A 26,592-nucleotide genomic window follows, 5' to 3' on the forward strand; every position below is an offset into this window, starting at 1 on the left:
CTCGGCGCCTTCAGTCCGCTTCAAAGTTCACTGTTTTTTTGTTGTTGTTTTTTTTGTTTGTTTGTTTTGTTGTTGTTGTTTTTTTGTTTGTTTTTTTACCCCAGAGGAAACAACATCTGTTTTTTAAGCTCTGAAATGAACATACATTGTGAAACACTGATGGAGGAGGTGCTCAGACCTTTTACTGGAGGCCTAAGTAAAAGCACCAAAGTATAAAATTTACCTACTTTAGGTAAAGGGTTATTTTTACTTCTTTATGTGCTTCTGGGTAGCTTTATCTATAACAATAAACCATGATTTATTTGTTAGTTATATTTTGTATTCATAATTGCTGTAAAAAACAATGTTTGCCTTTAAAATGCAGTGGCGTAGAAGTACGAAGAAGCATAAAAGCAGCATAAAACTACTAAATTATTGGAGGTGGCCTTCCTCCAAACTCTACTTAAGCAGGCTTGTTACTTGAGTCAATGTATTTAGTTTCCTTCACTGGGGACAGGATTAACTTCTTCTATCATCTTGTGAAGGACAAAAAAATCAAACTAAGCTTTTATTTTACTTGTAGTCATCTGAGTTCACATTTTTAACCTTTGTTAAATATTAACTAAGAATCGATTTTGAATATATATTTACTCATTTGGCAGACGGTTTTGTCTAAAGCGACTAAAGAGTGAAGGACATCACTTGTATATTTTTACTTTTTGCATATGTTGAGGAATGGTGTATATAGATGAATTGTTTAAATGAATGATGCAAATTTTCCACGGCAGTTAAACAGTTGTTACTCTCACACTTAAACCTCGTTGCCCACAATCTTTATCAGCCACTCCTGCAGTTTTATTTTGTCTATATTAAGCCACACCTGTTTCTGGGAGATCTATTAGGAAGAAAGGAGTCACAAGTAGAACAATGATTCCTGGGGTAATATTCGCAGACTCTTAATTATGGTAAGTAATTCGGAAACACTTTAGCATGAGATTGACTGGTGTGTCTGTGGGTGCCCACAGAGAAACAATTTGTTGTGTGTATCAAAGTTCAGCCCTAATGAACCTTGATCCAGGCAGATCCAGACACATCCAAACAGCATGGCTGCGTAGATGTAACCTGCCTTTGGGCTGAATGTGATGGGGCTGGTGTTGAAGTACACAGGTTAATGCACTTTTCCATGTCAGTGATCTTCTGATGAATTATGACGATCTGCCCCATCTCGCCTCAATCTGACAGCATGCTATTCCCAGAGGGGCCGACATCTGGACAGTCTTGTTGCTGTTGGCTGTGATTTCTGTTTGTTAAGGAGATAACAGACTGAAACTCAGGGACAAAATAATTGTGAGCCTCTATCAGGCTTATGCTGCATATCAATAACATAAATAATATATTTACTGGAGAAATACAATCTATTTACCATACAAACATTTTTTTTCAAATTAATGTTTTTGTTTTTTTGTTGTTTTTTTTTTTTTTTTACACAAATCTTATGTTACATTCTAAATAACTTCTATCTAAATATCTCCACTAATGTATCTGCTGGCAACAAAATTGTTTTTGCACAAATGTAAACCTGAAGATTAAGCACAGAACAAATGTTTGCTGGCTCTGGACCAAGGACAGTGTTGGGGTTCTGTAAACACTGCATTCAGTAACCACACACACACCAGAAACTGACAACTCACTCACCTCGCAAAAACTTCACACATCAATCTCTCACGCAACAATCTTTTTTACGCCAACCTGTGCAAAATCTACATATGCTGCTACTGTTGTTACGCTGCTACTGTTGTATATTCTTGTAAATATGTAATTTTGTATACTATTATATTATTATTACTTATCGTTCTTAAATATTTGTTATTGCAGTTTATTTGCAGCTTTCTTTTCTCTGCACTGCTACTTTGCTGCTGTAACACTGTGAATTTCCCCATCGTGAAACTAAGAAAGGCTATCTTATCTTATCTTATCTTATCTTATCTTATCTTAAATAGGCTGAGAGAGCCTGAAGGGTGCATCACTCCTCTACAAACATGTTAACTATATGCCTACTGCAGCGTTTCATTGTCAAGTAGTGCTGTCAATAATTCATGTCTTACTCTGTTCATTCTGTTTGCACCAAATACACAAAACAACCTAATTTCCCTTCGGGGATGAATAAAGTCATCTATCTATCTATCTATCTATCTATCAAGAGATGTGAAAGAGGCACTTTTGTTTGTGAGTTTTTCACATGGCATGGTTTTATGTGCAAAAAAAGAAATACATATATATTATATGTGCAGAACTCATAAAGATCATATTTTGCATTGTGAATGTAACTTACCCACCACAGCACTCTTTGTCAGATGTAGTCAGGTGATGCGTGGTTCATCATGCTGAATTAAGTTTAGAAGACAGTGTTAAGCACATGTACATGGATTTTAAAACTCATCTTACATTTTGCATTTACAATTATGCTCCTGCATTTGACATGTAGCCTTCTCGTGTCTCATTTCACTGTATGGCCTACATTCACTACTAAACCCATTACCATGTTTGGATCTTCGGCTCGCCTTTAATTAACCCAGCTGGTGCTTCACTGTCGCACGGCAAGCTGAATATACTCAGCGCAGACAGAAACGTCCAGGTCAGTACCACCACACCCAGGAGAGACCACCGAGGTGACTAACAGCTAAGTGCTTTTAAATACTGTTGGTGGTCCAAGGCACACCAGCTTGCCATCCTGAGGCCTCCACTTCTCCTTTCTTTCACCTCTTGGTTCATAGTGAAAGAGCTGAGATGCCGACATACAGCTCAGGGGCTTTCCAAGGCTGTCAGTGAGCTGGTGTTAACATTGTCAGATAGTTTTAGACTTAGTCCTAATCCTGAAGATCTATTTGTGTTTAGTCATATTTGGTCAACTCAGTCCTTTTTACTTTTTGTCCTTTTTAGTCAGTCGAAAGTTAACTGAAAACTATTGATAAAAACCTGCAAGAAGAATGATTTAGGTAGCATTGTACAAAATTGTTTTAGTAACAGACTTTACAGTCTTTAAATTAATTTTAAAAAGAAAATCTTTGGAACATCTTTGCAAGCTAAGATGTCTGACCACTGTCCTGATGACTTAGACATAAGAAAATAAATTTTAATTGTATAATGTGACCTAATATAATTAAAAGGTAATCTGTACTATAAAATATACAAAATCAGGATCATACATTTAATATCACCTATGTTCATGATAACATTTTATGATTTGAGGTTTATGGTAACATGCACCTGGGTCTGATCAACGGTTAACATATTTATTGGGAGGAAGGGTGTGAGAAGGGAGGGAAATTTGGCTCTTACCCACTATCACCATAATCTGTGATAAGGGCTCTCTATGGAGACGCCTTGGAAAAGATAAACCGATAACCAAGACACAGCTGTCCATGCCAAAGAGTAGTTATTTTTAGAAAAAGGTGGATCTTCCACCCAGAGGCTGATAAAAGAAGAGGTTTGGGTTGTTAGTTTGGTTACAAAGACGGCTCAGGTTTATCTCTAGTTTCTAAGAATAAACTCTATTGCACTGAACTCTGAACTCTGTCCTATTCCAGTGGATTTTTTGAACATTTTCGGACTCCAGTAGATGTGCATTTGTGCTGAAAATTAAGTGTTGGAGAAGAGGTTCAGACTTAGCCTCTGGCCCACATCTGAGCTTCTACTCACCAACAAGACTGTACAGTGAAACGTTATGTATTTACATTAAACTGGTATGGACCCATTCAAAACCAACTGGACCTGACTATCAAATGTGTGGTGTATTTTTTATTGCTACTATTCTGTGTAGGACAAGTTTAGCACTTCTAACGAAGCAAACTTGTCTCGGTAAACCAATTTAGCTGGCAGGAATACTGACTTTTAAACTAGGCTAAACCTCCATGTGTAAGCACACATGGTTAGATGCTAACATTTACACCACTGTCTTTTTTCTTAGTGTAACTTAAAGGAAAAGATACGAGCGCTGAATCATTTTCTTGCCAAAACTTCAAGGATTGATAATTCTCTCAAGTGTGTGGGGTAAATATGAAGCTACAACCAGCAGCTGGCTAGCTTAGCTTAGTATAAAGACTGGAAACTGTGGGAACCACTAGGCTGGCTCTGTCTGACAGTAATGAAATCCACCCTTCCAGCACCTCTCACATTCAGTGATAAAATCCACATCCAATGACAAAAGATTTGTGATTACGTGATTGTGTGGGAAGAAAAATTATAACATTTTTCAAAATAAAGAGAGATTCAGTTACTTTTTTATTTTAAAATTCCATATTAGTCCCCTCTTTTTTGTCAACAGTGTTATATGGAGATACTGTATATTAACAGTTTAGCCTCATAATGGAAACAAGGTTGTTGACAAATATATTTAATCACAATTTTGTCAATAAAATTTGCACTTCAGAACCCTGTCCTGTTTTGTCTAATTGTGAGCGTAATTTCATTAAACACAGAATGTGACCCTCTCATCTGTAATGACAGATGGCTACTTATGTCTGTATATTACTGTTGATGCACTATCACATGGAAGTTAAGTTTAAGTGACTTTTCATGGAAGATATTTGATATATTTTCCATGCAAAACTGCCTTCCTCTGAAGTCAGTAAACATTCAGATATCCCATTCTGTGTGTGTGTGTGTGTGTGTGTGTGTGTGTGTGTATAGTGCGTGTGTGATCTGGAGGAGGATTTGTTATGGTAAAAATAAAAGCCTCGTAGAACATCTGTGCCTTTCAGAGATTAGTCTAAATTTTTTCTCCTACAATGTTGGCTCGCCACAAAAGAGGCGATTATCAAGGGTCTTTCATTGTGGTCCTAAATGTCTGCTGTTGTTTAGGGGGATGGGAAAATGGGAGGATGATGCAGCATTAATAAAAGTCAGAAAAAGAGAACATGCAGCACTTTCCGGAGGAAGATGGTGCCTTGTGTAATAAGGGGAAAAAACTTGCTTGTGTCAGAAAGAAAAGGAAATTATAGGACTATATATAGGATCACAAATGTTATGCTCCAGTTGACTCAATGAATACCTGATATTCTACAGTGAGTTGTCCAAATGCCAACTGACTGAAATGAAGTGCTGCCAGCATGCTTGATTAGCAGGGTAAAGCACTGCCAAGGACATTCAGTCATACCTGACAGAAAACTGAAAGTTTATTCTTTGGATTCTTGCAGAAAGGGTGTTCCTTCCAATTCTTCAACATGTTCAGACTTTGTTCCAACAGGCTGAGCTCAAGAACACTCCGTCAGAAATATTAATAAAGGCAGACCAGTGCCATCACTCTGATATCTCTCTGTGTTTAAGAAAGGCATGAAAGTTGTGTCTTGTCTTGTTACATTTCCTCTATTGTTACTTACAGTTCAGCTCAGTTCATGTCATGTCATGTGGTCACTAGTTTGTTATGGCTTGGTATTTCCCTTTTACTCTCACTATCTTGCTCTCGCTCTCTCTCACACACGCACAAACAAGAGAAGTAGGGTTAATGATGTAATGCCTCCATGATAAGCATATCCTCTCTAGCACTCTTATTTAGATTATTCAGGAAAATACACCACCTAGTGGGTAACACCATCTATATCACAATTTAGTCCTCCTATTACAGTTCACTTTCATTTTTTATTCTGCTGAAAGGAGGATTATGGTGCTTTAGTTCCCTTTATTCTAAACTGAAGTGATACTGGTTACAAGCTGTAAGACTACAAACATAAATTCCCATAATATATGCTCATTAACAGCAGTTAAACAGCAGTTTGCAATTGCAAACTACTTCAGCACAAAATGTACTTCTCTAGATCTAATACGGGAAATAATCCATGTGCTGCTTGGAATAGAATATTTCCTGTTCACTGCATGAACATCCTAACCGCACATACAGTTTTGATTATGCACAAGAAAAAAGAAGAAGGAAAAGTCTAAGCAATGACACTCTAGCTTAACTTTACTTTTAATCACAACATAATGTGATAACAGCATGACTGAAGTTGAGTTCAACCAATAGCAGCAGTGCTTTTTTTCCACTTGATGTCTCTTGTCCTTTACCTGTTCTTTCGTTACTGTTGAGTGTTATCACAGCAAATGTCTAACACATTCGTCTCTCTTGTGCATCACTTCCAGAGGAACTGAAGTCTCAGTGGAGTCATTGTGTGGGGTCAGCTCATCCTCTCGTGAGCTGCCCTCCCCACTGTTGATAGAGCTATGCATGCTGCAGTCATGTGCCTTCTCATTTTTAACCAGGTCTTCCAGGTCTGGAGAAGAAAAGAAGAGGATAATATGTAAGATTGGATTCATTCTCCTTCAGACAGCCTGCTTTTGTTGCAGATCACAGGAACTAAAATGCAAATTTGACATTTGTCAGGAAAAAACAAACCAATTATATCATTATTACTGTAAGTTTGTCAGAGGAGCTGGACCAGCAAACAATTCTTTTTCCATTACTCACACTTGAGCACAGTCTTGTTAATGAGACTATAAGCTTTATCAGTGTTACTGCTCAGGTTGATGTAGATGCAGAACTTCAGTTCCTGAGGGTACTGAGAGTGGGGAAGGTTCTGTATCAGGGGAATGAGCCGATTGGACATAGGCCCCTCTGCCAGAGCCCGGTGCATCATATACTTGCACCATTCTTCCTGCAGGAAGTTTGGAGTGATAAGCAGAGCCTGCAAGTGGCTCTCCTGCACAGCCTGGCAGAATTCTGTGAAAACTGCACCTCCTACACAGACGTCCCTCTGCCACAAAAAGCACCTAAGGCTGCGGGGCGAAGCCTCCAGGAAAGAGACCAGGCGTTTTGCCTCTTCAATGTCACTGTCGGCAAGGCTGTGGCACACAAGCAAGTCATATTTTCGTGTCCATCTCAGCTGTGAGCTCAGAGCAGATGGTTTGGAAGGGGCTGTCTCTGGTGGTGATGACGATGAAGAAGAGAATGATGATGTAAATGAAGGTGATGTCGATACACTTGTCACTTTAGTTTTTTGTTCACGCGATGGTAAGGATGATCTTGATTTTAAGAGTTTCTGGAACCAACCTGAAAGACAAATTTAATCCTCAGCATTACTGCGTACAGCACTGTCATCAATCTGTTCGCACCGATATTGGCAGAACTGGTTTCAGATACTAGGCACCATTTGAATGGAATGACCTGCAAACTGCCTTCAAACTTGACTCTTCCCTTGGAGATTTTAAAGCTTTATCATCTGATATATCTTATGACTATTGTTAATGTTATTGCTATTTTTTGATGATTATTGACAATGAGACTAACTGATTAAATAAGGATTAAATAAATAAATAGATAAATAAATCTACTCCACAGCAGTGTAAAGCTTTTCTGAATTCCCCCAACTCAACTGAAAGAGTGAGGATTTATACATTTGTTACAGCTAAAATACAAAAAAGTCTTCAAACAGATGAAGTTAAGGTTTACATTTGAAATTAATGCATGAAATCTGAACTTACCATGCATTGTCATGTCTAGTCAACTCCTCTCAAAAATCCTTCTGGTATATACATGTTTAATGGACTGCCTTTACGTCCAGTCTTTGGTTTACACGGTAGATAAACCATAAACTGATGCAACAATGTGCCGTAATCCACAGACAGTAGCCAAATGTGACAAAGACAGAATGAAAGTTTTGTTGAGTGCGACTGACATCACTGCGAAAAAGAGGAAGTAACTTGACTTCAACATGTACAGTTAAACTTCAAATGCAAAGTTCCTTGAATGACACACTTCACTGAGCAGGTAGTTAACCCCAAAAGCCTGTATATAGACAAGTAAAGGGAAATAAAATAACTTCAGTGTAGTCCTGATGATTTTCAACAAAAAGCACAACTCATGGCCCTGAATAAAACTCCTTTTTGATCTGGATGATAGGTTTCTTTTATCGAAAAAAAGTGAGGACAATGTCAACTAATCCACAACCAGTGATGTGTAAGGAACTAGTTGTCCAAAATCTTAACAGCTAATACATTGATTGAGTGAAGGAATTATCCAATCTTGTAATTTAGTAAAAAACAGTATAAAAATACTCCATAAGAAAGAGTAATGGAGTATGCATTCTACGTTGAAAATGCTGTAAAAGTAAAATTATTTAAATGTACGCCTACTTCTAATTTAAATATAGGCCTAAGTACTCAAATGACTGTTATACTGTAGATTATTATTACTGATGTAGCCTGCTGCCTACTGTTGTGTAGGCTTGCTCTAATCTATAAATCAAATTTTATAAATTGATAATATTGTTTGTATGTTAGATCTAAATTTTCGTCATTTTTAATGAGATTAAGTAGGCCTAGTAGAGAACAGGTTCCCACAGAAATGCAGTGGAGTAGGATAAAACAGCACATAATGGAAATACTAAAATCAAATGTGTGCCTTAATGAAATAAGTGTACTTATTTACATTTAGGCCTATTCGGTAGAATTAATGTAAATAGTAGTTTTTAAGAGTTCATGATCTTAGTACATGGATGTTCAAGACATGGGTGGTTCAAAACGCTCCTCAAACAAAACTACGCATGCTCAATAATCAAACTGCCCATGCGCGACATTCAGGAGGAAAAAAAAAAAAAAAATCCCCGGAAGTGTGCGTCACTTTCCGGCTGTGCATCTGACGTGTCTAAAACAGTTTTACACTGGTGGAGGATTTCATCATCTTTATAAATATTATCTGGTAAGACTGAATTCCCCGAGGATTTGGCATTAGCACTATACGACCATTCATTTGTCAGAGTGCTTTCGTTTCACTTTTTTCCTTTACCCCCCCCCCCCCCCACCACCACCTCGTTGTATGTGTTTTTAATCCAGATACGTGGTGGCAAGATGCTAGATTTCTTCACTATCTTCAGCAAAGGAGGGATAGTGCTGTGGTGTTTTCAGGGAGCCGGGGTCACTGAATCCTTCACGGGCCCTGTCAACGCTTTGATCCGCTCCGTGATCCTTCAGGTGAGCCCCACCAACAGGTCCGGAGCCTGGGACAGATGTCTGTGTTTGTCCCAATCTCGGTGCGCTTCGGAGAGCTAACGCTAATAGGCATCAAGTGCTAGCTTATTGCGTAACCGTTAGTGTGCTAAACGTTGGACTTTTCTAGTGCCTGTACTCTAAAAAAAAATCACCTTTGTTTTATGTTTCTTTAGCTGAATTTTGACATAGTTTGACGCCTTTGCTGTTGTTACGAGGGCACAGAAAGCTAGCTTTAGCAGCTACGACGTGTGTGCTTAGCTCCCGTTGACATGTCAACAGCGGTTTCGTTATGTGATGTGTGTGATGTTACAGGAGCGAAGTGGGAACAGTTCATTCACTCATGAGAAACTGAGTCTGAAATACAAGCTCGACAATGAGTTTGAGCTCATTTTTGTGGTAAGTCTCTCAACAGCACACTCAATACATTAGAATGGAACACAATTAAAATCGGTTGTGGGCTGCAAATCTGTGACAAAGAATGATGTTACTTTTAAGTTGTTTTTATTACACTTCTTTTTCCCCCCTGTCTCTCTCCAGGTGGGTTTTCAAAAGATCCTGACGCTTACATATGTGGACAAGTTCATAGATGATGTTCAGCTTCATTTTAGGGATCGTTATAAAAATGAGCTGGAGCAAAAGGGAGCTTTGAAACTCCTCAACAACAACTTTGAATTCGAGGATGACTTCAAGATGCTTCTTAGGTAAAGACAGACACTTTAACGCTAATGTTTTGTGTCTGCAGAGAAAGTTAAAAAGGTTTATTTCACATCTGACTGAACCAGTCATTACTAGTAATATAAACTCACTTAGGAGCTCATTTTATTTTAGAGGCTGTTGTTAGTAAGGATGTTCTTTTCAGTTTTCAGTTTAATATGAAAAAACAAACCCATGAAGCTGTGGGTTTATTTCAACTAAAAGGCAAAGATGACTCACTAACCACAATCTTCCTTTTCCTGTTCATGCTCACTCATATCAAATGTTCACCACAAGAGAGGCAGAGGAGAGCAGCAAAGCTCGGAGCCAAGGTCACATGCGGTCCTTTAAGGAGTCTGAGAAATCCCAAAAAACTGTGAAGTCAATGATTGAGATGAAGGGTGGAGACAAGGGCAAGGAACAGGGTGGCAAGAAGAATAAAAATGCCAAAAAGGAGGGTATGTGCAGTTGTTGGTGGTTGTTCTACAGTAGGTCTTTCTAAATTGATAGTGTAGCATCATTCCAGTCTCAATCCTGACTTGATTTGATATCCTCTTCAGCTCCTGCAGCTGAGCCTGCCAAAGTTGATAAAGGCAAGGCCACAACATCTGGGCCGAAGATGGTTGAAAATGGTAACCAGGGCTTGACTCCTGAGGAGGTCGTCCAGAAGAGGAAAGAAGAGTTCTTTCGCAAACACATGGTGGCATCTACTGAAAAACCTAGGTAAGAGAAATTATATTAATATATAATAAAATATATGCCTATGGTAGAGATATATTTTGACTGTCTCATTACAAGCAGCACAGACAGAGCAGACTTGTCGATTATCAAGTCTGTGAAAGTCCAATTTCAGTGACATGCACAATTTAGATCCCGAAGTGGATGATCAACGGAAATTGCTCAACGCTTAAGAACATTAAAAGCAGAGTCAGATCCATAGCTTTAAATGTTCTGTACTTTTCAGTACTCACCAGAAATACTAGAAATATGCATTTAAATGATCACACTTCTTTTTAGAATAACAAAGAGGTTTTGTCATTCTCCTAGTGTAAAGCATGTCTAACTTATCTCTACTTGCTTCATTCTGATGTTGTGTTGTCTCATAGTAAGTCTCCAAAGCCTCAGAAACCTAGGGAGAAAGAAAAGCGTGTTTGGGACATGGGTGGTAGCAGCGCCAAGGACCTGGACTACAGCAAAAGGAATGGAGAAAGTTCCCCCAACGGTGGCGAACAGAACCAGGAGGCACAAAATGACCCAGTATGTACCCATTCCCCTCCACTCCACCCCTATTAGTCAAATCGATATTGTTCAAATTAGGGTCGTGATACCAAGTCCTCCGTGTCCTGGATGTCTTTCAGGGGATGCAGGTGAGCTCCATGGAGGGAGACCTGCTGCCTGTGGACTATGAGTCCAGTGAGGAAGGGGAGATGGGGGAGGAAGATGAGAGAGTAGTTGTCAGTGAAACAAAGAAGACAAGGTAAGAATGTGTCAAGGTATAATGTTTATAAATTTGTCTCAAATGTAAGTTGCACTGTGAATAATTACATGCTTTGTCTGTTGTTCTCAGCTCCAAAAAGGGTGGCAGTTTTGGGGGCATGTTTGGGATGCTGAAGGGTCTGGTGGGCTCCAAGAGCCTATCCCACGAGGATATGGAGCCAGTGCTGGAGAGGATGAAGGACCACCTCATCGGTATGACCTCATCTCTATTACTCGCTGTATTTATTCTGTAAGATGTGAGAGGGAATTCTCAGCTATTAATTTGTGTCCTTTATTGCTCTATAGCAAAGAATGTAGCAGCCGAAATTGCCTCCCAGCTCTGTGACTCTGTAGCCAAAAAACTGGAGGGCAAAGTCATGGGCACATTCACCAGTAAGTAACCTTTCACATTTATTTAATGCACCTACAGTAAACTACAGATTGTAATCCCCTTTCTTAAAATTAGTTTTCAGTTAGTGTAGTGTTCATCTCTGCCTTCCCTTGTCCTTCTGGGAGAGCCCAGTCTACACAATGTCATTATAGTAATGCATTTCCCCAACACTGACTGTATGATTACCACACCACAAATATGGTCCTACCCTCAGTTTCATATGCAATTCAAAATGTGCAATTTGCAGACTTTGGTATAAGCACTTCATACATGTATTAAAGGTAATAGGGAGTGTTTCAAGACCATGTGCTTGCATTACAACATACACTCAGCAAAGACTCATTAGGAACACCATACTAATACTGGGCCTCCCTTTGCTCAAACAACAACCTCAGTTCTTTGTGGGATGGATTCCACAAGATGTTGGAAACTGTCCTTTGAGATTTTGGTCCATGTTGTCATGACTGCGTCACATCTTTACTGCAGATTTGTAAGCTCTGTGTGTGTTTGTGTACGTTTGTGTCTTTTTATAGCTGTGGCCTCAACAGTAAAGCAGGCCCTGCAGGACTCACTGGTGCAGATCCTGCAGCCCAAGCGAAGGGTGGATATTCTGAGAGATGTCATGGAGGCGCAGAGCCAGCGGAGACCCTTTGTCATCACATTTTGTGGCGTCAATGGGGTAGGAAAGTCCACCAACCTGGCCAAGGTAAGGTGTGAGACAGTGACGTACCCCAAATCAACAATTTTCCTGCAAGTCCCCCTCTTGTTCATGTGGTTTGTTGACTGTTGACTCACACAGGAAGCCACTTCTGGTTTCGGGGCTTTACTCTGTCAGTTTTGCCTTGTTTTGTAAATTTGTGGTCCGGTATAGCTCTATTAGTAGAACACGAGAAACAATTCACTCTGGGGGTTTCTCTGTTATAATTAGTTTGGGAAATCAGGGGGCGACGCAGCAGTTACGTTGTGGATGGCAGCAGAAACAAACCGTCTTGTGCAGAAAAAGGGTCTTTTGAACGGAAAGTTCAGCTTCAAAGACTGCATGCAGTACCTTTGAGGTTATTCTGGAGAATATTCTGGACAGTATTTGTCATTGTTTTGGATTGTTGCAATAATAATAAACATACATTTGCATAAAGCAAGCATATTTGTCCACTCCCATGTTGACAAGAGTATTAAAAACTTGAAAAATATCCCATTAAGGTAGATAGAGAACAAATAAAAAGAAAGGTGCAACTAATTTGCAATTAATCGCGAGTTAACTATTAAATATTTTAATTGACTGACAGCCCTAGTTATAATACCTGCACTGAGCCTCACTGCGAGGCTTTTTGGAGTAAAGTGATTTGCAAATTACACTTTAGTTCTTCAGTAAATATATATTTTAAACTTCTTTGTATTAAGTCTAAATAAGCTAAAGCAGTGCACCTATACAGTAGGTTTTGATGTAACCTACTGTGACAAGTCAAAATGTATCCTACAAAAAAGGCCTCTTCTTAAATCGATTTAAAAAATATTAAACGATATTGAGTATTTGCCCAGTTTTAGCTGTTCTTGCTTCAGAGTTATCTTTGTTAATGTCCAAGTTCATCTGACCTTAAGTTCTCTTTGTCTTGGTCCAGATCTCCTTCTGGCTGATAGAGAATGGTTTCACAGTGCTGATCGCGGCCTGCGACACATTTCGTGCCGGGGCCGTGGAGCAGCTCCGCACTCATCAGCGCCGACTGAACTCTCTGCATCCTCCAGAGCAGCACGGTGGACGGCCGGTAGTCCAGCTCTATGAGAAGGGCTACGGGAAGGATGCAGCTGGAATTGCCATGGAGGCCATTGCCTATGGTAAAATACTTTTTTTCTTGTTGACCAATTATTAACTGATAGACTTTACTGTGAACGTTAAGTTAACTCACCAGGAGAATGAGGAGGTATGGTTTTCTTGTTGATTTCACTTGTGTGTACATCAATTCTGTTGTGATAAGGAGTTGTCTCAGTTTTGTGTGAATTATAAAATGATTAATATCAACCATGTGGCAAAGTAACATCTGTACCTTTTGTGTTTCATCCCTCCAGCCCGCAACCAGGCTTTTGATGTGGTGCTGGTCGACACTGCTGGGCGTATGCAGGACAACGCCCCCCTAATGACAGCCCTGGCCAAACTTATTGCAGTCAACATGCCCGACCTAGTGCTGTTTGTTGGGGAGGCTCTGGTTGGAAACGAGGCAGTTGATCAGCTGGTAAGGCCACAGACATTCACATTGAATTCTAATGAAACTTTTGTGTCTTCGTTATGTGATCAGCTGCCAGAACTTTGTGCTGACTGAAGCTTTGATTTATGGTTTTTAATCAGCTTTAGCTTGGTATACAGACCTGAGGCTCTTGTGTTAATCAACAGTCACTAACAGTAATAAATCAGAGAATGCTATAGAATAAAATGGATTTGACTAAACTCTCCAGCAGAGGTCAGTGTTTCTCCAGTGATCTGCTGTCTTGTTAATCATTCATTATGTTTGCACAGTTGTTTTTTCCTCCTCTACACTTTGTAAATAGTGAGATGGAAAGCTGGTGCTGTACATATGAACCCTGTCCTAATCATGTCTCCCACAAATGACTCATCTGTCTTTCTTGTGTGTTCAGGTAAAGTTCAATCAGGCTCTAGCCGACCACTCGATGTCCGACAAGCCTCGGCTCATTGATGGAATTGTTCTCACTAAGTTTGACACCATCGACGACAAGGTATTTTAATGTTTCTCTTTACGTCCCTATCAGATTGTAATCATGTGATATGGGCTCTGTGTGATCTCTTGATGCAGTAAATGATTTATCTGTGGCTGTCTCACGTCTTGTGAGTAATTAGCAGATGGAAAGCTGATAACACTCTTCCTTCACAGGTTGGTGCTGCCATCTCCATGACGTACATCACAGGCCAGCCAATTGTGTTCGTGGGCACAGGGCAGACCTACAACGACCTGCGCAGCCTCAACGCCCGCGCTGTGGTCAGCGCCCTGATGAAGGCTTAAGTGGCTGCATGTTCTGCTGTTTATTCATCGTCGCAAACAAAGCCAACAATACCTTTGCCACACTGCCGTGAGATGTTCCAGCCCTGCTAGCCTGCATTGCTCATCCTCCTGCCCTGTCCTCTCTACTTTGCATCAAATGAAGAACTCATGTCATGCACAGGACTTTATTCTCCCAGTAAAGGACAAATGTGCACTTTGAAAGACATTTCATTTTGCAACAAAGCCAGGGAGCCTCCCTTTGCATCATTTCTAAACTTTTGGGCCAAATTGAAAAGTACCTCAGATCAGCCTGAGTTTCAAAACAAATGACATTTTAGCTGACTAAATGGATCTAGGCTGTAAATGTCATCCGTTTACTGGTTTACACAGTAAAGACTTACAAAACAAATTCCCCACCTGGCATTTTGTCAGTCGGTTTTCCCCTCTTTATGTAAATGAGGTCAGGTTGGGAAGGCTTGCTGGATGTGACATTTCGGCAGCTGCCTGTGCCTGAGGAAAGCTTAGTGACCATAGTGCCTATCTGTCTCCTGTCTTGTTAGTTAATACTTTCACTACATGGGTGATTATCCATCAAGTGTACCATGGCAGTTCAGGTCAGAAACCGCTCCTTCTACTCTAGAGGAGAGGTCAGAATCTGTTTACAGTCAGCAGTCATAGAGTTCGTCAGGTACCAAGTCAGTAGATGTTGCACTCCCCTGTTATACATAGAAAACTAAATTGTGGAGTGGTAACCATCAGGCTCTGTTAAGGCTGATCCACTGTAAAGTGAGGAAGTACATCAACCTCTTCTTAATGTATTAACAACTGTGATATACACTAGTTGATGGATTGTTCTATGAACATCATCTTCCAGAGCTCCTCAACACACTATTAACAAATTACTCATTACAAAATGGAGACTATGATCCCTCAGTTTAAAAAAAATAGAAAAAAAAATCCCTGTTTGATGAAAAGTGTTAAGATATTTTGTAAAATTATTTTTTAGTTCTTACAGGTTTTCTGCAGATTTCAGACTCCACCTTATTTGTTGTCAGTTGAAGTTCTACAGGCCTTATATTTATGTTTTCCCTAATGATTTATTCTTCATTTATAAGAGGAAATTTAAGTCTTAAGTATATTTAGCACCCTTTAATTTGTGGTAGTGCAATATGACAGAATCAGGAGTTATACATAAGATCTGAGCTAATTTATGAGAATGTAAACATTTCTAAATAAAGCTGCTATGTGCTATGACAGGCTGAAAAGTGGAACTTGTTCTGTCATATGATGCAGAGGTACCTGGTCTATAGTTCCATTACAGTCTGTTCCAGTAGGGCCATCAATGGACATGCAAACATGACAGGACAAATGGGATACCAAAAGCTTTATTTTGAAAATAGTACTTATAAATACTATGTCAGAAAACACATGCAAGTATTAAAAATACAAAAAAAGGCTTACAAAGAACATTTTTTATTTTCAGCACAAGAGTGGCAAAGTGATTGCTACTGGTGGAACCTCACTGCTATGAAAACATAGTCTCCTGGACTTACAGTTGAGAACAAGTACATTATTAATGTGTTTGCAAAACCAAGTAATCATCTTCGACTGAGAAGTATTTCCATCATTCCCATTCCCCTGCCAGTAATGTGCAAATCAAGTTTTCCTGGTTTCAGGGTTAAGTATGAAAGATACAATCCTCACATATCACCAAGATTTTCTTTTCAGTTAAGAACGTGTGATGTGCGTTTATAGCTTGCACCTAGTGTTTCTTATTATAGGACAGGTAGGTCAAGGTGATGCAGTTTGTTCGACTGCATTCTTGTTTAATGTGTCCAAATCCATTGTTGCATTATCTGCATACTTAGAACTGGCATTTAGCATCCCAAATGCTGAGGTTTCAGCAACATTTAAGTACAGTACAGTGGAATCTGTGAGATTGGGTATTGGCGTTGACGGTTACCTTAAAACATCTGCAAAATACTGACAAGTCTCCCATGGCCCACAATTTTCCTGGATTCCTAAATCCACCAAATGAAATCACAATCGAGTACTACTCAAAATACACTGATCTCTTGACGGAGCTGCGGAGGAAAATGACTGATATTGATCCCGACCGCGTGCTTGTCAGGAATGATAGTCTGGGGCAAAAAGAGAAGGAATGGACTTGAGTGAGCAGTTGAATAACAAAAAGCATCAACTGAAAAGTTGCCACTCACTGCCATGCATGCAATTCTGCAAAGCCAGTTGTATCTTTGTGTAAAGTAATACCAGCAGGTTTTTTTGATACTGAAAATCAAGCACAGACTTGGATCTTCTATCTACCAGCATGCAGTAAGAAAACAAGAGTCTTGAGCAGTGCTTTATTCTGGAAATGTCTCTTGCAAGTGGCCACTGTCTGAAGTCAAAGAGGTGCATTCAGTCCTAACCTTGAAGGAGGCTTTTCTGTGTGTTAAATCCATTCTGCTGCTCTTCACCATTTTGTGAGGGAGACCCTGTAGATAGAGGTTTAAAAAAAAAAAAAAAATTATAGAATGCAGGCAACTCACTTTCTAAACTCCTTTCAGAGGGGCGAGTTAGCAGGTTAAGCAGATGTGCTGAATTGAAATGCAAGACTTTCTTGTCCAAGTGATGTTGACAGAAACACTATGTTGTGAAACCAATATCACGGACAACAATTTAAATCTGCAACATAGCAGGTTAACTTGGCCTTAGTTTCTGCTTCCAGGCTAGTTTTAATGCTTAACTGTAGTTCAACTTCTGTTATATTGTATCTGCCAGAAAGAAACAAGTCCTGCTATTTCTTATCATTACTTTATTTTATTTAAGATTTTTAAATTAACAAACCTAGTTGAGTCAAATTAAGATTCTGTAACTTCAGTTGTCAAACAAAAGGTCGCATATTAACAAATTTACCGCACTCCATCTAATTAACCTGGTACTGCAGAACCACTACTAGTAGTTTGAGTATTGTATTTTTAAATAATAATGCAGCAGGACCTGCTATTGTCATAAATAAAGCAACCAAGCATTGAATATCCCAGTGTCAAACCTTAAAATTGGGGCACCGCACTTCCGTTAAGTTGGGGAACTGGTCAAAATCAAAGCAGCAGAAGCTGAGATATCCTGACATTCAATTCTGGGTATAGGTCAAGCTCCAAAACCACTGCATCCTCCATTACCCAAAATGCAACTCAGTGTCTTTCATTGGCCTCCGTATGACATCATCAGGATTATTATTTTTATTTTTCAAATTTTGTAAAGCTCCTTCGCAGCCACAGATGAGTAAACTCAACTTTATGTGTATAACTGGTAGAACTGCCTTCACTATAATGTTAAAAGGTAAAAGAAGCTAGGCAAAGATAGTGTTTATCCAAAACCAACCCTGTCGCCTGTATCTCCTATATCCATCTTCATATACTACTAAACTGTTCTTCTCAATTCTGTTGTGGTGCCAACAGACTTGCTTGCCGCATTGATGAAGCGCAACATTTATTCACAGTAGCACAGTTGCCAGGAGGTGGATGGCATATTTGCCCTATTTATATATAAATTAAATTTCTATGCGACATGGTTGCCAGAACACATCCTCTGCTACAGACACACAAGTGAACTGATCAGCCCCCTCCTCCTTACCCCAGCCGTTGGTAGACACGTCACGGTTGCAGATCTCATTGGCCAGCCTCTCAAAGTACTCGGGCAGGTCGGCGTACTCGTCTCCATAGGAGATGACTTTGATGCCCTTGTCCAGCATGTTGTCACGCAGCTTCTTGAACTCACCCACGTCCTCGCGCCGCACAAGCATGAAGTGCTCGAGGTCCGACTTGTGTTTGACTGCCTCCAAGAACAGAGCCTGGAAGGTTGTGTCGTCTACTGTGCGCCCACAGCCAAGAAACACGAATGATTTGGTCTCGTACAGCTTCTGGATCTCACGCTGTTGAAACCAGCAATAACATATGTTATTGCTCTTTACATGAACCAGTGCAGGGACAGAGGCAATTTGGCACAGACAGCCTTGCGCAACTTGTAGTTCAATATAGTACTCGAACATGTCATATTATTTACTAATTTAAATACGAATTTGACATTAAATTCCTAGGTCATAAACATAACAACCAGTACACAACAATTTCAGTGCTCACCATGACCTCAGTGTTCCTCAGTACATTCTGGTAGCCAGCAGGGTGCAGTACAATACCACTGGGGTTGGTGTAAACACCGTGGATATGCAGAACACTTAACCTCCGTTTCTCCTGAGCCCACTCCAACACCTACACACACACACACACACACACACACACACACACACACACACACACACACACACACACACACACACACACACACACACACACACACACACACACACACACACGCACTTAACAGTCCAATGCACTCAATCCTGTTCTAGCTGGGTAGGGTGTAAAACCACTGACCAGCAGTGAGAGGATATTAGGCCTGATGGAGACGAGGCATAAATACCAGGACTGAGAGGCACGGCAATAGGTCTCTCGGAAACTCTGATCAATTCTTGCTAATTTGTGTTCTATTTTACAAATATCAAATTAACTTTGAATTGACTGGGATGTAAATAACACAACTGGATGACCTGAGATTTAGAATAGAAACTGGTCAGATGGGAAACAAACATATGTTCACTTGGAAAACGCGCACTTCCTTTTCACCACAGTCTTGAACCAAAAGCAAATATTGTTCAATCTATAAAAATCAACAGCAGCTGAGTAATGACTAGAACTTTAACCTTCCGCCACCTGCTCAGAGACAAAGGGCTCTGTCAAGTCAAAGCATTATCTATGTTTCACCATAACGGGCCGACAAGGAACTTCACTAAAGAAAATGTCATATGTAAATCTGACTGAGCAGGGAGCCAGTTTAACCAAATGCTCAGAGAACAAGATACTACTCAGGAGGATTTATCTCTGCTTTCCCCCTTTCAAAGAATTCAGGCCCGTGCTGAAGTGTTAAATGTGTTTCAAAGCAACTAGAGTTCAAAATTTCTCTTTTAAAACACAACTCAAATACAATTTGAGCTTTGCAAAACAAAAAGTGCTAATTTAGTGTATGCTTTACTGACCTTTGTACTCATTTGAAAAGAAAAAAAAAAGCTGACTTGGTTGTGTTGTGGCAGGAAAGATCAGTCAGTGTCATAACACAATCTGAGCACTGTTTACCTTCTTCTCATCTGTCAGGTCCAAAGACTCCAGCTTGGTGCCCTGGTGAGCTGCGTATATCTCCAACAGGTTGTCAAAGTTAGTGGTGAGGACCAGTGCACCGCTCTCCATTAACTGCAACACTGAGCGCAGTAGATGTTTCCCTGCATGCTCCATCTTGCACTCCAAATCATCAAACACCTCGTATAGACAGTCCTTGAAGAATGTGGAGCGCACATTGCCTGTTCTCTGTAACAGAGAGAGAGAGACTTCATACTCTGCAGGATGCATTCAAGACAAAAGGCCATATCAGCTGTGTCTACCGACTTTCAGCTAAGCATCTTTAAACAGTACTGAATTAGTGTAACAGCAGCGAACAAACAGCAGCACTGTGATCTAGTGTTTCAAGAGGAAGTCAAATCGATATAATAAAAAATATACAAATAATGACCACTGGAGCACTGATCCTGTGAGAGTGTCATAACCACAATCTGGAGTACACAGGGTTGTGAAAGCTTTCACTCTCACTGCAATGTTAAACAGCTTTACAACCAAGACCCCTGACTTTTCACAACAGAAAAATAAGTCAGCCATTAGCTAGAGGCTGCAGAGGCACAGTACGCCCTGGACAGGTCGCCAGTCTATCACAAGGCTAAGTCACTTGAGTCTGACCTGCATGTCCATGACTGTGGAAGGAAGTTGGAGTATTTGGAGGAAACCCACACATGCACGAGGAGAACAGGCAAACTGCCTACATAAGCCCCAGCCAGCCAGCCAGCCAGCCAGCCAGCCAGCCAGCCAGCCAGCCAGCCAGGTTTGAACCCAGAGCCCTCTTGCTTCTAGCACTGTGAGGAGACAGTGCTAACCACTGCACCACCAATTCTGCTTTGGCCATTCTGTGCTAATAGTTCACCAACCAAACTGCATTAAAAAAAACCTGCACCCTCCCAATTTTTAAAAATAGATAAAAAAATAAAAAAAAAAAAGTTGTAAACCTAACATGCTGTTGCAGTCTGAAGAGTGAAGGACTAAAATAATATGTGGGGTAAATAACATGTTCTTCATTGCATCACATCTTTACTGTGCTGTAAGTTTATTTTTAATGTGAGTCATCCCTGACTTCCAGTATTTGACAGTGCCACATTCACTGGTTTAACTTGTTTGAACATGAGCATAATTACTTAACTACCTTTTGGGGAATTCTTTAATGTTAAAAATCAAAATACTATTGTCAAATTAGTGCAGCGGTGATGTCAGGTACACTTTCTCAAACCCACAACAAGCAGCTCTTTAATGGGATTGAACCCTCTCTGAGTACAGTTTAACTTATCATACCATGTGACCTGACCAAGTGTCTTAAAATAAGTGTGTGCATGTAAGCACAGATTGTTCAAGAGTTGAATGTTTTTTTTTTGTGTTTGTTTTGTTTCTTGCATGTGAAGTCAGATGCAGGGTGGAACCATAGCATAACTGCTATCACCAAAGCAACAATTAAATCTAAAGCAGCAGTGTATGTAGTGTAATTTCATTTTAGAAACAGACATAAAATTACGTACAATTTTTCTTTTTTAAAATTTCGTTCATACCATAATACTAGAGTGTGACTGGTTATATAGCCCAGTCAGAGCTCCTACTTCTTGATGCATTAGGTAGGTCTCTGCCTATTTATTACGCTTTATCAGGAGGTTAGACCCAAAACTTGATAACTAACTATTCATATACAGCAGTCATGTTCTGCAGACCTTAGCCAGAGGAGTGCATTGGCATGCTTTTATTTATTTTCTTTTAACATGCGTTCAACAAGTTTCTCTTTGCACAGGCCTTCACAGGAATTCTTACCGGCACTTCAAATGCCTAAATTAACTCTCAAGTGAGATCTCAGGGGTGTGTCAAGTGTGGCCAGTTTTTAAAATATCTGCTCAAGGACAACTTTGTCCTTTATTAAAAAAAACTCTCCATCACCTTCTTCGATCCTGTCCACAGTTCTTCAAATACCAACTCTCATACCAGCTGTGTCTGCTAAGAGATTATGGGCTGTGACTGCATGGTCTAGAGCTCACTCTTACCTGGCAGAGCCTATTGTTTTAAAAAAAACAAACAAAAAAAAAAAGAAAGGAAGAGTCGGGCAGCTAAGAATAGCAAAGGTTAGTGCAGTAGATGCAGTGACCAAGGTGATTCTAGCACAGGGAAATGCTCCGCTGGCTTCCAGAGATTACAGCTCTAATGGGCTAAACAGTAGGAGTCCTTTCCACAGGAAGAAGCTCATTATCCCCATCGTGTCTACAGCACCCATCCTGATCACTGTGTCCCTGGACCGTCCCAGGATTTATGTAATAACGAAATTAAGCGCCAGTAAATAACTCTTTTATCTAAATATTAATTCTTAACTAACACATTATTTCTGACAAATATATTCTATTCAGTTTTATGCCAGCTCTGGATTCCCCTGATGTGAACATGTGTGCATTCAGTGCAATGTAGATATAGGTGTAACAACACTGACAAGACACACTGACTTCTCAAAAGTCTTTTGTACTGACAATTGACTTTGAAAAAATTGCAGTTTCATAGCAGACCTATGATTTTGTATTTCAATAATTGTTTCTGTCTCAAGTATGCATTAAAATTCAAATTGAAAACATTCAAAAATCTAAGGTCATCACTAAAATAACTGTCAGCAGATGATCTAATGTTTCCTCCACTGACCCTGTTTACATTTCTTGCTTGAATAAATAAACCAGTCAGCAAAGTTGTAATTAGCCTTGTTTTTGCCAAGGTCAATGGTGTGAGGGGATTAACAACAAAAGCGTTTTCTTTGAGTTTTAATTTAAGATTACCCTCATTACCTGACACTGTGTGCCTGCAGACCACCATAATCCAACTGATACACAATTTCATGATAAGTGGGTTAAACTCTCACAGGTCCACTGTTAGTGGAATTAACTGGGACTCAGGGCAGCCCTCTCACACCCTCAAGTGCCTCTGTTTTCTTAGGGTTTTTCAATGTGAGGAAAGTTCTTAACAGACGCCACAGAATGATTAACATTATAATGAAATTTCCAGTTTATGGGTGCAATGAATACACAGTTTCTATGTGGAAGATTTTGTTGAGCTTCTAATGTGTGATTCAACCCTGATTAGGGCCAGTCTGTGAATAAGTGAATTCCATGTTGAATTTAGCTCTAAGCCACTGCAATCGACACATGGAGAAATTCCTTTTCCTTCAGCCAGACGACAGTAAAACTACATAAACTCAGGTCTAGTGCTATCGTGTGCTTAAGTGCAATAAGGGAAATAATTTTGCAGGGGATTTTGTGAATGGAATCCCTACACGCTCTTGTCCTTTGCTGTGATTTACAGTATGCTTGCTGTTTGGGTGGTGATTTAACTCTATTTGAATGGAAAATCAGGGGTGGGGGGTGGGGGGTGCTGGTTCACATTATTCCATGCTTATTTTTTTTCCCCAGCATGCTAGATCCTGCTGTGTCTGTAGCCAACAGCAGTGGGCTGGTGTCTGCACAACTGTGGATTGAAATAAACGCGATGGATAAAGCCATAAAAGCGTTGTTTGTTCCCTTTGTGACAACAGGCTGAGGGCTGAAACAAAGCGTGTTTTATCAATGTCAAAGGTGCGATGAGACATGACTAACACAGGAGGCAAACGGTATTAAGGCTCCCATCTGCCAGCCCTGCTCCGGAACAGACCTGTCCAATAGAAAGTGACCCGGGTTGTCTGGAAATCCAAAAATGAACGCAATATTATCTGAACTGATGTTGAAGAAATGTATTTTCTTTTACTCTACATCACCAGCAAGAATTTCCTTTTATGACTTAACATCCTCTTGTTTATTTTATTTTGTTATAGCTTCCTTTTTAATTGTGTTAGTCTCTCTTTCTCACACAAGTTAGATTATTGTTACTTTCCTCTCTGCTGTCACATGGTGTAATGCAGTCTTGAAATGAGAAATGCTTGGTGAATGGATCTCCTTCTTTACAAAATTATGTATAAATTCCAAGCGGGAGACTGCACAGAGGCTTTAATTGAAATTGCTATTTAATACCATCAATCCTGCAGCTTTACTTGCTTATACTAAATTTGTGGGATGCAGATTGCGTCTCTCATATTAAAGCAAACATTCACATATGAATTCCAGTTTGATGTATTATCATTTCTGCTTGGGAAACTCACAATTATCATTTGAGTTTGATGGACAAGTTATTACTGACACCTAACAACAGGAATAAAGCAAACACCAGACTGAATAATGGTAACATTTAAAAGGATGACGGTTCACCACCAAACAGGTTTTGGGAACTTCTTCCCAATGTAGAGTGTTCTGCTGATGAAACCAAAATATCAACAAACAGACTACCCAAACTACCCCATAATCGGAGCTATGTGCTACTTTTTTGGTAGATAGAAAACTAATGCAATGCAGGTTCGTATGCTGGAAATGTGTTGCCTTGATTAAGGAAGGCAAGGAGGGGGGGTTAAAAAAGAAAACACTAATGTGGTTCAGCTAGCCTACTTTCCTCAAGGTGTTTTTTTCCACTGGCTGTGTGGAGACCACTGGTGGTTTTTACAAACACCAATGACTGCTCATTGCATGTGCGACTGAGTCAAGATCAACTGACTCAGGTGTTTGTGTGTATTGACAAAAATTTCTCAGAACAACTCCCACAAACAAGCCTTGTGTCATTAGGTATAGGTTTTTTAACGAGATAAGGCTAAGATGTCTTATCTCGATCCGTGGAGGTTGAGACAAAATGTCCCCAGCTGAGGAAGGACAGTGAGCTGGCAGTCTGTCTGCCATGTGTTTGTACATGTGCGACAGGATGGTGTAGAAAGGAAAGGCAAGGAAAAAGGCTCAGGCAGTCTTACCGGGGAAAGTTTCTGAATGAGGTCATGGGCCACATGCACCAAATTCTTATCTTCCTGCATGTGCTTCTGGAAACGCCGACTCTCCTCCTCCTCTAGTAGGTCAAAGTCATTGGCTGCATCAAGCAAGGCCTGGATGAGGCCCTTCCAGGAGCGGAGTGCAGGGACCTGAGGGGCCACTGCAGAGCTCACCCCCGTGCCAATCACCAGGACCAGCTCGGGGGCACGCTTGGTCTTCAGGCTGGGCAGCAGTTTCCTTTGGGGCAGGCAGAGATTGAGTGATGACGGTTCCAAAGAAGGTGCTTCCCAAATCCTTCCGACAGCATGAAGGTTAAACAGACCATTTTCAAGCACACTAGCATGCATTGTGAAACTAAAACCTACCTTTATCAAGAACTGGCAAAAAAATTAGGAATTCGAGATATAAAAAAATATTTCAATCAGCCCTGGTAACAAAATAATGAATGAGTTAGGGGCATGGTGTGCAGCTGGCTCCAGAGCAGCACCTCAGCTTACCTGGGCTTTTTTGCATTTGAGTCTGCATCCTGAGAATCAGCTGCAGGTCGCTTCTCAGTTTTCACTGCTACAACGGAGGCCATTCAGCTCCTGAAAGAGACAGATGATCAACCATGTGCTACTTCCGAAAGGTTAAGTTCAGTGATGACTGTTTTAGCAAATTAAAGGCCGTTTTAGCAAATGAAAGGCAACACAATACAGCAATCCTTGATACTAATGATGGCACATACAACCGTTGGCTGGATGTTATGTCTTCATCCTTAACATCCTGATCACACTGGAAACATGTCAGATAGCGAATAACAACTAAAATGCCAGGTCAAAAAGTAGTCTTAATGCTTTAAAATGCTCTCAAATGCTTTAACTTGTCTTGCTTAACCCTGTTCTAGTCATTTTACAATCAGGAAATAATTTATTATTTCCTTCCTGGCAACACACCTTTTCTGATGATACATGCTGGTAACCACTGCTAAAAAAAACAACCAACAATAAGGCTATTGTACAGGGAAAAAATCCGGTGACGTTACCTAGTTTTTGATAAACAGCTGCTGTTTCTCCAGTGTTTTTTTCTTAACTTTAAGTTAAGACCATGCCCTACGGGTCCAACAGCAAGCCATGTGCTGGGAGTCTGTTTTTTTTTTTTGTTTTTTTTTTTTTTAAACCAAGTGCAAGTTTTAATTACAGTATTAATTTGTGAGGAGACAACTATCAGTAATATTTTACATAATAGACAAAACGTTTCATCGATGACGTACAAGGCAACGTTAACCAGCATTGCCACTGTTAACTTACCTTGATGTAGGAAAGTTAATGTCCAGTGTTTATTTCTGTTCAAGTAGAAGTCCCTTTGATTCGAAGTCAGCGAAAGTCGACTGTGTATTAACGTTGGCCACGTTATATAGCTTGGAAAATCGCCTTGACTTTGGAGCTTGTAGCTTTTCCGACAGTGTTAACTAATGCTAGCCTGATGATAAGTTAACGTCGGCGTCGGTACTGTACTATATCACCAAAGAATAACGGGAACACTAATCGCAGCTGGCGTTAATCAACATCTCCGGTTAAGCTAAGGTTAGTTCGTTTCTTGCTTTAAGCTAAGTTAGCTGTCTCCGGATGTTAAAAGTCCGAAGCTGTCTCAGTTTTACTCGTCATTCTGAGGACAATGTTGGAGTGATAAAAGCGGCTTATATCCACTGTTAACCAATCTCTTTGGCTAAAAATGCTGGCAGTTAATTTACCAGTTTACCTCTTAACACCAGATATGCTCTCGACTTCCCCTGCAACTCTTCCAAACATTGCCCGTTTGTGTTTAAGTTTAGCGGAGCGGTTGAAGTCACCGCCTGTTGTGATGTGCGCCCGATCGTGTGATGCCTTCAGGTGCTCTAAGAATAACTCAGTTTGCTCCCGCATTCAAAGTCTGTTTGACAGCATGGCAAAAACAGACTCATCCATCTGTAAAACTGAAAAAAAATATATAAGCAAGAAACAGAAGCAGCACACATCTACGACAGAAAAGGAGTC

At 40.1% G+C, this 26,592-nt stretch overlaps 3 protein-coding genes across 7 annotated transcripts; 1 reads left to right on the plus strand and 2 right to left on the minus strand.

Moving 5' to 3' along the window:
- Nucleotides 1–1,163: 1,163 nt before the first annotated feature.
- tirap (toll-interleukin 1 receptor (TIR) domain containing adaptor protein) lies at nucleotides 1,164–7,932 on the minus strand. 2 transcript variants are annotated; one of them, XR_011687030.1, is made up of 5 exons: nucleotides 7,453–7,932; nucleotides 6,440–7,021; nucleotides 6,040–6,245; nucleotides 2,312–2,363; nucleotides 1,164–1,279 (listed from the first exon to the last, which is right to left on the minus strand). XR_011687030.1 is itself a non-coding variant. In XM_071471536.1 (3 exons), exons 1-3 carry the CDS (start codon nucleotides 7,463–7,465, stop codon nucleotides 6,067–6,069), a joined length of 774 nt encoding a protein of 257 aa, XP_071327637.1. In that variant the 5' UTR covers nucleotides 7,466–7,931; the 3' UTR covers nucleotides 2,384–6,066. The 2 variants fall into 2 exon arrangements, 1 of the variants encoding a protein (XP_071327637.1); XM_071471536.1 differs by lacking the exons at nucleotides 1,164–1,279; nucleotides 2,312–2,363 and having other exon boundaries at nucleotides 2,384–6,245; nucleotides 7,453–7,931.
- Nucleotides 7,933–8,513: 581 nt separating this feature from the next.
- On the plus strand, nucleotides 8,514–15,762 carry srpra (SRP receptor subunit alpha). Its single transcript, XM_071472040.1, has 15 exons — nucleotides 8,514–8,668; nucleotides 8,803–8,940; nucleotides 9,271–9,354; nucleotides 9,496–9,659; nucleotides 9,949–10,109; nucleotides 10,212–10,374; nucleotides 10,758–10,908; nucleotides 11,010–11,128; nucleotides 11,219–11,340; nucleotides 11,434–11,520; nucleotides 12,052–12,224; nucleotides 13,138–13,351; nucleotides 13,583–13,746; nucleotides 14,147–14,245; nucleotides 14,401–15,762. The coding sequence occupies exons 2-15, from the start codon at nucleotides 8,818–8,820 to the stop codon at nucleotides 14,527–14,529; spliced, it is 1,953 nt and encodes a 650-aa protein (XP_071328141.1). The 5' UTR covers nucleotides 8,514–8,668; nucleotides 8,803–8,817; the 3' UTR covers nucleotides 14,530–15,762.
- Nucleotides 15,763–15,877: 115 nt separating this feature from the next.
- fam118b (family with sequence similarity 118 member B) lies at nucleotides 15,878–26,448 on the minus strand. 4 transcript variants are annotated; one of them, XM_071472043.1, is made up of 8 exons: nucleotides 25,867–26,448; nucleotides 25,075–25,164; nucleotides 24,562–24,871; nucleotides 19,701–19,928; nucleotides 18,651–18,779; nucleotides 18,145–18,442; nucleotides 16,938–17,003; nucleotides 15,878–16,649 (listed from the first exon to the last, which is right to left on the minus strand). In XM_071472043.1, exons 2-8 carry the CDS (start codon nucleotides 25,155–25,157, stop codon nucleotides 16,636–16,638), a joined length of 1,128 nt encoding a protein of 375 aa, XP_071328144.1. In that variant the 5' UTR covers nucleotides 25,158–25,164; nucleotides 25,867–26,448; the 3' UTR covers nucleotides 15,878–16,635. The 4 variants fall into 4 exon arrangements, with proteins under 4 accessions (XP_071328144.1, XP_071328147.1, XP_071328146.1 ...); XM_071472046.1 differs by having other exon boundaries at nucleotides 24,562–24,814; nucleotides 25,867–26,446; XM_071472045.1 differs by having other exon boundaries at nucleotides 26,318–26,433.
- Nucleotides 26,449–26,592: the final 144 nt, after the last annotated feature.

The sequence above is a fragment of the Trachinotus anak genome, unplaced genomic scaffold (assembly GCF_046630095.1).
Source record: "Trachinotus anak isolate AG129_WGS33_773 ecotype Australia unplaced genomic scaffold, CSIRO_AGI_Tana_v1 ptg000034l, whole genome shotgun sequence".
NCBI lineage: Eukaryota > Metazoa > Chordata > Actinopteri > Carangiformes > Carangidae > Trachinotus > Trachinotus anak.